Below are 10481 nucleotides of genomic sequence, written 5' to 3'. Positions count from 1 at the left end.
CGAGTTAATTAACTTCTGGAAGGGAGCACTTTTAGAGAAGGCCTGCAAGCACAAAATAGTGAACAGGTTAGATAAAGTAAAGTTGAGGCAAAAGTGTCTAAACAGAATGGATAAGTCACTTGAAAAAGACAGGCCATTGTCTACTCGACTGCTTGCGATGGCTAAGCTTCCCGAGTTGGTGCTCATCTTTGGGAAGAAGGAAGGAGTCTACCACGGCCCCGATAAAAGATGTATCGGAGTAGGCCGAAGCATCAGATGGAATAACTATCTTTACATTATCGTCATCCGACACCACCAAGTTAGTAGTCGACAGTGTCTTTTGTGTCGACTGGGGAGCATCATCCATATTCATTTTCGTTGGAGCCGACGAGCTCCCACCTTGTTTGATCCTTCTACGTTTCCATGCAGACTCTGACCAATATTTCTCCTTTATCTCCTTCACCGACGACACTTTAAACTCGCTGGACATCCTCTCTTCTACAAGGCATAATTCTTCAACTGTTAGTGGATGGCGTATCTGTTAGTGGATGGCGTATGGATCTACCAAATACGATAAGGTTGCATACCAAGCCAGTAACACGTAAAGCAACAGATGCTTGAGCAGAACAAGTATACCTTCCTGTACCTCGAGAACCTAACTCCATAAAGGACTTCTCCGCAGATTCGCCTTGCTTAACACTTCTCCCCTTATCATGCTTATCATGCTTCTTCAGGTAATACAAAAGGAGCAGATCCATTGCCCTAAACTCCACTCCTAGCTAAGCGCCCAAACATTCTATCGACATGAGCAACCGTTAGACATTCGACATCAACTAACTTGGAGAGATGTCGTAGCGACTCAACACTTCATGAACTAGTTAGGGAATGGGGAAACACATCCTCTCCACCAAGGTCTACTCATAGATGGTTATCCAGCCTGGCACAGACTAGTCGACTCTTTTGAACTGGCTCGGCACCCTCATCTCTATCAAACCTGGAATCTTGTACAGATACCGAAGCTTCGATAGTTCCACCAGCTCAATCCGTGATGGAGGATTGTCGGCCAACATTCCCACACCGGGTCGACTCTGCTCATCTCCACCAGCACCACTGGTCGACAGCACCTCACTACCATCAGCACAGCCCATGTTGGTGGCGTCCCCCAGCTCTAACTTATCGCTAAACCCTTCGTCGACTTATCATCACTTGGTTCTACGTTATACCTACTCGGCTCATCGCCAGGACGAAAGGCGACACTCACCCCTCTGGATGGAGCCATTTCATTGCCTTCCGACGTCATCCCCATGGTAGGTGTGCCCTTATATTCGTTCCTTTCAGATATCACTGCTTTGCTTCATGGACTTCGATCTTCATCCACCTCGACACCATCTAAGTACCCCGGTGATCGACCCTACTCGGCTTAGATCCTGATCCGAACCAAATAAAGCCCCTCTCACTACGTATCCCTCTTAGACCTAGCCAGAAAATCACCCCGTTTCACCAGATACCAACCCGAAATTCCCAAAAACCACCTTCTCTCGAAGAAATGCAGGATTTCGAACAGAAAACAAGCTAGAACCCCCAAAATAGTATCCTAAACCCTCTTTTCCTCACCTTTTTTGACACAAAAACAATGAAAAATCAAGAAGAAAGACAAAAGAGCAAAAAACGCGAAACTCCCAAAGGAAATAAGCGAAGTCGATATTCTCTCTCTACTAAATGAACTTGAACGCAAAGAATGGCAGGAACGAAGGGTCACCGCCTTTAAAAAATACCCAAAACTGACAGGGGACAAGTGGCGCCATCTCATTGGCAGCTAGAGTCCAGAGACTTTTCATTTCCCGCCTCTTGAATTTGCACGTGGCTTACATCAAGCAAGAGGCTCACACGCCTGAGCCGCGCCAACTCGAGCCCCTCTTAGTCCCTCTAAGCCGAACCAATTATGCTAGTCTTGGCAAGACCCCTCTACCGCACGACGAGGATCCATGCTGTCACATAGGAAGATCGGTGACATCCTGGTAAGCCTTGTCAAAGTTGTCGACGTGCATCCAGTTGGCTGAATTAATCCCCAGCCCTGGCTAGCTAGCTTAACATCTATTAAGCATGCAGAAACGACCCCAGCAATGAACATCTGGCCCAGTTAGATACCCTTTCGCGAGCTGAACCTAGACAAGCCAAGCAGGCTTGAGCTTTATAACCACAATCCCTACATTGTCCTTTTAGTTCGGCTCAGCAAATCGAATCGAGCCGATTCATGAGCGTTCCAATGATGCCTTGACGACCAAGCAACTCGCTGAAGAACCATGGCCTACCCACCTCCCGTACGCAGATAATCGATTCTACTCTAAAAAGCTTAAGAGAGTGGAGGACAAACTGTATGGGCCAAAATTCGTATTGGACTTGATGAGGTCCAACCGCAACAGTAATGAATGACGGCCTAGAGCCTTGGCCCAATCTCGATTAGACCCATACTTAGAACACCTTGGGAACTGCCTGCTCTATGAGTTGGGTCATCCCTTAAGTTAAGCTGATCTGGGTCCAACCTATTCGCCCGCAGTAGTCCATAACAAAGATCATAATCCTAACCAAACTCCTCAACCGACAAACCCTCGATAGATAGAGGCAAAGAATACAATCTCTTCTCGAAAAGAGAGTTCCCTTAGCAAATAGGACTCAAAGTCCTAATAGGATTAGAGCCCCCACAGTTCACTATATAAACTAAGGTCAGCCCATCTATAAGGAAGAAAAGATCATTAGAAAACCCTATTGCTCATATCACCAAACCCATAATCTACCTCAATCCCCTAGCATTGCTTGGACTCCCTGAGAGACGCTAGGAGGCATCCTACAGGTCTACTAAGGTTGTCAATGTCTCGCTTGCCAAGATTCAATCTTCAACTTGATTGTAAATTTTAGCGTTTACATTCCCCTAGCTTCTTTCTCCCATGGATTCTATTTTCATTTCTTCCTCACTTCCCTCTCCTTTCGCTGCTTTCAGTCTTCCCTGTGAAAACTAATTACTGTTTTTTTGTTTTTATCGATTGATAAAAGAGAAGCCATCAAATCTGTAAAATGATCCCCAACTTTCCCCTCACCTTTTTATCCATGCGCTTTCCTTGGTTTCCTTCTCCCATTGATTCTATTTTCATTTCTTCCTCGCTTCTCTCTATGTTCTTCAGTCTTCCTCGTGAAAATTAATTGACAATTGTTGTTTTTTTTATTTTTGCTTATTGATAAAAGGGAAAGCTTGGATATTTGAAATTGAAAAGTGTTGGGATATGTAAAGAAAGAAATAAATTAATTAATGAGAGAGAAGAAGAAGGAGTGGTGGAGAAAAGGTGAGAGAATAAGGGGGTGTTTGTTTAAGATTATAAGTTGGTCAAACTTGCTTATAAGCTCTAAAATTTAGCTAACCCGTTTGTTTACAACTTTTTTGAGCTTATAAGTCAAGCTTATAAGCCAAAAAAAAAAATAAGTTGGGGGGGAGGTACTTTTTATTTTTTTGGGCTTATAAGTACTCTGCTTATAAGCTAGTTTGACCAAGTATATTACCATCTTATCCTTGTTTAATTTTAAAATTCCATAGTATACCCTTGTTTTTATATTTGAAATAGGTCATATTACTATCTGTTTGTATTCTGTGAAGCAAAAATCTCCTTCCACAAAGGGTTTAGGGTTCACTGCTCTCTCTTCATCAAGGTAAATAATTTTTTTTTTTTTTAAATTTGAGATTTTGTTCTTGTAATTTTCTAGTTTAATGGTGGAATTTAGGGTTTAGAGCTTTTTGTTTAATTTAATATATTGCTGTCTCTGTTCCCTTGTGTGATTTTTGCAGTGATTTGATATGACCTATTTGCTTGATTTTGAGTTGCACGTTGAACTCTCTGGGTTTCATTAGCTTTAAACCTTTAACAATATTCTCAATCAGCTTAGATGTTTTGTCAATAGGAGGTCGTCGAAGAAATTCTATCACGGAATACATAAAATAAGAAGAAAAAGAGTATTAATGTATAATTAACGCACCAAGTCCTTGCTGATACCCATTAAGTAATTTGCTTCCTGCAGCACCCAATTCCTCAAGCTTTGTGGGCCTATAATAGTACAGTCAATGAATCATGTGATTAAAACCGCAATAATTGACAAGAAAGAGCAGTAGTCCCCTGTTCCTTATTACTATTTCGCCTATTTTCTTCATCTGTTGTCTCTATAAGTAATGCTCATACTCTATTACAAATAATATAATATTTTGAGCAGTAGTCCCGTTCCTTATTACTATTTCGCCTATTTTCTTCATCTGTTGTCTCTATCAATAACCCATTTGCTTGATTTTGACTTGCACATTGAAGTGAAGGTTTTAGAGTTTAATTGAGCTGAAATTATGCTTTTTAAGTGTTGAAATTTTGTTTGGATAATTGTGATGAGTGACCATTGCGATGAATATATTTGTTATTATTTTCTATTTTTTGGTATTAAAGACATATATTTGACTATTATTTTTTTCATTTTTTAGTTTAATGGAGCCGTGGGATATTTCAAATTTGGTTTCTACTCATTACAATTTTGTGGTTGATGGCCATGGCAATAAAGAGGATGAATTACAAGCTTTGGTGAGTCAATGGGAAGAACAAAATCGTAGTTGGATGCCTATTTGTGAAATCACAGTTAAGTGCATTATTTTATATTATATAAATTACATTGATAAAATCCCATGTCGTACTTCTATAAGAACTGGTCACATGTTGATCCAAGAAATATTGGAAGGGAATGAAAATCGTTGTTATCAAGATTTTCGCGTGACAAAATCTGTCTTCCTTGATTTGTGTCATGATTTAACCAATAAATATGGTTTGAAGCCCACACGAGGGATGTCGGTATATGAGGAAGTAGGCATATTCTTGATGATTTGTGCTCACAATTGCGGGAATAGATTGATTCAAGAAATATTTAATCATTCTGGTGAAACCATTCATAACCATTTCCATAGAGTGTTGATTGCTTTACTTCTTTTAGCTAAAGATATTATTAGACCACATCCACAATACAATCGAGGAAAGGGATTTCACAAACCACAAAATACAAAGTACAAACCTTTCGATGTAAGTAACGATTATTACGCAATATATATTTTTTCAAACTATTATTATTAATTTGATTCATGATTATAATTGTATGAAGTATTAATTTTTATATTTTGTCATGTTAATAGGATTGTATTGGAGCATTAGATGGCACACATGTGAAAGCTAAATTGCCTCGGGGGGAAGAAATACCTTACATTGGACGTAAAGGGTATCCTACTCAAAATATTCTTGCAGTAGTAGATTTTAATGTGTTTTACATTTGCATGGGCTGGATGGGAAGGTGCTCCACATGATTGTCGCATATTTTCTGAGGCACTCCGCAGAGAAGAGTTAAGATTTCCCCATCCAACGGGCAACAAAATTATTTGGTAGATGCTAGGTATCCCCATACGTGGGGATATATGAGTCCATACAAAGGAGAAAATGTAAGATATTACTTGGAAGATTTTCGACGTGCTCGAACAAGGCAATTACGTGCACCAACTGGAAAGAAAGAAAAATTCAATTATCTACATTCGTCGTGCAGAAATATTGTTAAACGAACTTTTGGTGTGTGGAAAGCACGTTGGTCTATTTTGAGAGATATGCCTACCTTCCATATTGACACACAATGAGATATTGTGCTTGCGACTATGGCAATCCACTACTACATTAGAAAAAAGAACACACCAGACATGGCTTTTCAAGTAGCTGAGAATGAAACATATATGTCTTCATTAGATGGAGAAGGAGCACCCTCGTCGGATGGAGATAATGCTTTTACCAATGATGATTATTTTACCAATGGTGAAAATACTGCTTATTGGATGGCTATGCGTGATTTGATTGCAACTGAAATTTGTACCGTATAGTTATTCTCATATGTAATTTGAATGGATTAATATGATTCAATTGAGACATGAATCGAATATTTTGATTGAAATTTTATTTTTTTGAATATAATTATAATTCATTATATTTGTTCATTAGTTTATTTGGTATAAAGAATATAAAAACTTGGGATATTACTCATTTATTTTGATAATATTATAGTAAAAAATTAAGTTAATATAGTTTATTATTTGATAAAATAATATAGAACCCTTTTTAGTTATTTTATAATAAAATGTACTTATAAGCTACATTTTACCAAGTACGTCAACTACTTATCAGTCACTTATAAATATTTTAACCAAACACGTAATTGCTTAAAATTTTAAATGTTTAGAAACTAAAATTAGCTTATAAGCAAATTTTCATAAGCTTAGACAAACACCCCCTAAGAAGAGGTTTTTTGCTGATGAAAGAGGCGGCTGGAGAAGGGAGATTTGAAATTGAAAAGTGTTAGGACTTGAGATTTGGGAATATGTAATGAAAATAAATTAATTAAAGAAAGAGGAATGGTGAAGAAAAGGAGTGAGAAGGAGATGATGAAAAAGATTGAAGTTTTTTATGTATTCAATAAATTATTTTTTTTAATGATGTCAACGGTCCAACCAACCGATTAAACCGGGAATCAGACTCTTGACTGAGTCAAGGTCCAATCCAGTTTTCGAAATAAAATACAAAATAAATTGTAACATGCATATGTCTAACATAAGTGTGCAAACACATAACATCCTGTATACATCATACCATAAGTTTAATAAAAATATCAACAATAACACCAACGGCACCATCGCAATTGTTGAACATTTGGCAGGGGAATGATCATTAGTTGGTCTAGATTTCACCTTTCGTTCTTCTTATTTAATTCTGGGGCCTTTTGTCTGTCTGTGTACACAATTATTGTTGTCACAATAGGGCTCCGTATTTCGAGAATGATTGACGTACCTACAAGTTTGATGGTATTTGCATATTTCTTTGCAGTGCTAGATACCACTCCGACCAACTATTTTGAAAAGCTTCTTTTCTTTGGTTTAATGCTTCCAACTACAGTTTTACCTTATTTTGTTACATCCTGTTTATGTGTCGAAGAACGGCAGCTTATCGAGTGCGGCAAACAGAGGAAACTTCATCCGGGAAGCTTGAAACAACCTAAGATCTGATCAGATGAAAATATATCAACTCCTAAATATCTGGCATATTATCATAGCTGTAATAATGAAGTGAATTTATATTGTTTGTGCCATTTGTTTATGTTGTGCTGTTTGAATCAGCATAGTTTGTAATCTCGGATTTTATAAACGATAAAAGGATATTTTGGTAATATTTATTAACTTTTGTTAATTTATAAGTCAACCTTACAGATACCAGTATATAAACTTCCTAGTTTTAATGGAACAATGCACCCTGCAGCACAACTGAATTATACAAGTTCTTAAACAAAGTTTAGGCGTGCTGCAGTAATACCTAGCATATAAAGATTGACAATACCTCACTTTGAGATTGCCCAAATGAAATGCTTCTAAAGCAGTCCACATCAGGTCGTCTTGCACCCTCAAAATGACCAATATCCCATTCATAACCTGATTAAAAGTTATTACAAAATCTTCAATTTTTCTAGCAGGAAGGTGAAAGAAACTAGAAAAATCAGGAAAAGAGAGCAAGAGAGAAGAACAGAGAGAGAAGAGGCAGAAACAGGGAAAAAGAGAAGACAAGATATTTGGTTTATATTGGTTAGGATGTGATTGCTTCCTCAAATGGTGCAAACTACAGCACTTAAGGGAAACAGGAATAGCATCATCATCATTCAACTGATTCAATGTGCATTTTAACTATGTCTATCCTAAAGCATACCATATTGGTTATAACATTTGATACTGCTAGGTCTACTATACTTCAGAGGCTTTTTGAAAAATTTGAAACATACACCTAACTCCCAACAAATACGATAGATGCGAAAACATACAGGCAGCACTAGAAGTAAGTACCATTTCTCACATCCAACAGAATCAAGTTGGTTTTAAGATTTGAATTTGATGCTTCATCACTGTCCTTTACTGCTTCCAATCTCTTTCTCCATTCAGATGGTGCTAGTGGTGTTGCACACATTGAGGGGTCAAGCAAAGGAAGATGTGAAATACCTCCTTCCAACTGCAGAAAATAAATCAATTACTAGTTAAAACACATAAATACATACACATGCATGTATATCATAAACACAACACTAAAAGAATTCGAACTTTAAAAGTGAGGAGAAGCTGTGAATTATATGTGTCACTGAAAAATCTTTATGGGTAAAGAAAAATAAATCATATGATGGTCAATACACAAAAAAATAATTACAAATTAGAAATAAAATGCACTGAAAATTTAGATTAAAATATTTCATAAGAGCATGTAATTGACTCAAGAAACAAATTGTGCTATCATCATGAAAAAAAAATCAATTTATAATATAGTTTACAACGACTGTAAAAATTATATAGCACAATGGCAAATCAACAAATTTGAGGGTGGCAATACTAGATAAATAAATGATCACTAAAGGAAGATAATCTGTGCAGAATACAATGATGTTGAATAACAAATAGAAATATGCAGAAATATATAGCTTGCCAGTACAAGAGAAGGCTTATACCGCAGCTTCAGTTTTGGAAAGGCATGCCCATTTAAAGCTGGAGATATCTGAACCAGTCTATCAGAAAATCGTTCATCTTTTTTTAACCATTCTACATAGCCAAGAGCATCTTTTGATGGCCCACTGTACTGCAGAAAGATGAAGCAAATAGAGGAAATATTAAGGCAGATGTGCAAAAGATTAATAAGTCACAGAGATAGATAATCATCAGCTTTATTTATTATGGCCCCCACTGCTCTGAAGTTAACACTCTAACATGGTGATTTAGAATTACATATACAGGAAAGAAGTACATCAGTTCCACAAATTTTCATAAGAACTAGTTCCCAGCAAGATTTGCCTCAAAAAACAGATAGAGGCTAAGGCCAAAATTAAAAGTTACAATTTACCTTTTCAACTAATGAGATAGAATTCAAGTTGCATCAATCAACAAAGTTCTGTAACATCCATGTGTCAGTCAATTTACCTAATCAATAATATCATAGTTGATTCTTTTAGCAATTATTCTTTTACTGAAGTTTTCATTTATCGAACAGAAAAGAGTGTAGCATAATTCAGTCATAAATCAAGCAATATGAGGACTCATACAAATACAAAAGCCCATATTGAATCATACTCATTGGGGACTAGTGAAGTTGCCACCTGACTCGATGAGTTCTAACATTACCTTTACTTAAGCTTAAACTCCAATAATAAGTATCATACAAACATGGTAACTGTAGCATGCACTTGGTTAGCCCAAATCAAATTCCTTTTGGAAGAAAATTGACCCAATAACTCATATACTTGCCTTATTTCCAAAAGGAAAGCATTTCCGAACATTCATAGGCTTAGAGTACTAGCATCCTATGGCTTCTTTTCTAATTAACCAAAGAAAATAAATAAGTCCAACACAACATTGTGATCAATCATTGCAATGGTTGAAAAAGAGGAGAAAATCATGATGCAAATAACAAGATGATTCACTAATGCAGGCAAAGTTCCTCAGCATTATGAACAAAATGGAGACCCAATGCACCCATGGAAACACAAGCAAATATATACACATCCACATGACTAGTCTGACCCAACATTGCACATGGAGGACTATGGACGCCAGCTATCAAAAGAGAAGAGGAAGAAGAAAGCTAAATGAACTTTGACAGATATGATTGTGAGAAAGAAAAATATACCTGTGCATTAATACCTTGTTCATTCAAATATACCCGGCCATGTATGTTAAGATCCTAAAAGAAAGAAGAAAAGAAAGTTTGTTGTCAGTTAATTAGTGTTGGTTCAGAGGAAGAAATGATCAGAGTAAAAATGAGAAAATTTGTAAGGGAAAGAGACGGCAACAAATGAGAGTTTATCACACTACAAACTTCATTCACTGAGCTGAAACTTTTATACAAGAGTTACACTGTTTTTACCTACTGCATTACAATAAAAATAATACATTTGAATTTCAACTAATGCATATACCAAATCAAGTCTTAATCTCAACAAAACATGTCAAATAAACTAAGTTTGATTGCCTTAAAATCTGCTGCACCAACTACTGCAGCCTAACAAAACAAAAACAAAAACTTTGGCTCCAAAATGCAACTTGAACTTTTAGTCGGAATTTATCCCATTTCCAGCAGGTTATCACCAACTTCATCACTCCTCCTTGATAATCTTGCTGGAAACACCAAAAACTTGGTTTTAGGTAAACCCTTGGTCATGATATCCACAATTTGTTCTTCACCTCTGCAGTGGACTAATTTCACTTCAGCATTACTCTCTGCTTCTCTCACAGCATGAAATTTGATTTTGATGTGTTTTGTTCTGCCGTGTAAGATTGGATTCTTTGCCATTGCAACTGCTGACTGATTGTCACAAAGATCACAGTAGGGTCTTCTTGAATTTGCCTCAAATCCTGCATAATCTTCCTTAGCCAT

At 36.9% G+C, this 10481-nt stretch overlaps 1 protein-coding gene across 1 annotated transcript; it reads right to left on the bottom strand.

The window, feature by feature from the left end:
• Positions 1–6662: 6662 nt before the first annotated feature.
• Positions 6663–10481, bottom strand: LOC116123881 (rhodanese-like domain-containing protein 8, chloroplastic). The gene is made up of 7 exons (XM_031409622.1): positions 10197–10481; positions 10077–10106; positions 9735–9788; positions 8541–8690; positions 7913–8075; positions 7416–7507; positions 6663–7076 (listed from the first exon to the last, which is right to left on the bottom strand). The coding sequence occupies exons 1-7, from the start codon at positions 10479–10481 to the stop codon at positions 7026–7028; spliced, it is 825 nt and encodes a 274-aa protein (XP_031265482.1). The 3' UTR covers positions 6663–7025.

Source organism: Pistacia vera, unplaced genomic scaffold, assembly GCF_008641045.1.
Source record: "Pistacia vera cultivar Batoury unplaced genomic scaffold, PisVer_v2 Contig146, whole genome shotgun sequence".
Classification (NCBI taxonomy): Eukaryota; Viridiplantae; Streptophyta; class Magnoliopsida; order Sapindales; family Anacardiaceae; genus Pistacia; species Pistacia vera.
This window is presented reverse-complemented; position numbering and strand designations above follow the sequence as displayed.

Bases quoted from the DNA above. Each gene is read 5' to 3' on its own strand.
- LOC116123881 (XM_031409622.1), bottom strand. From the start codon at position 10,481: ATGGCTAAGGAAGATTATGCAGGATTTGAGGCAAATTCAAGAAGACCC. The intron at 10,107-10,196 runs GTTGGTGATAAC...TTGTTTTGTTAG, and splicing joins TATCAAGGAGGAGTGATGAA to GCTGCAGTAGTTGGTGCAGC. The intron at 7,077-7,415 runs GTATTGTCAATC...ATCAGATCTTAG, and splicing joins TTGGGCAATCTCAAAGTGAG to GTTGTTTCAAGCTTCCCGGA.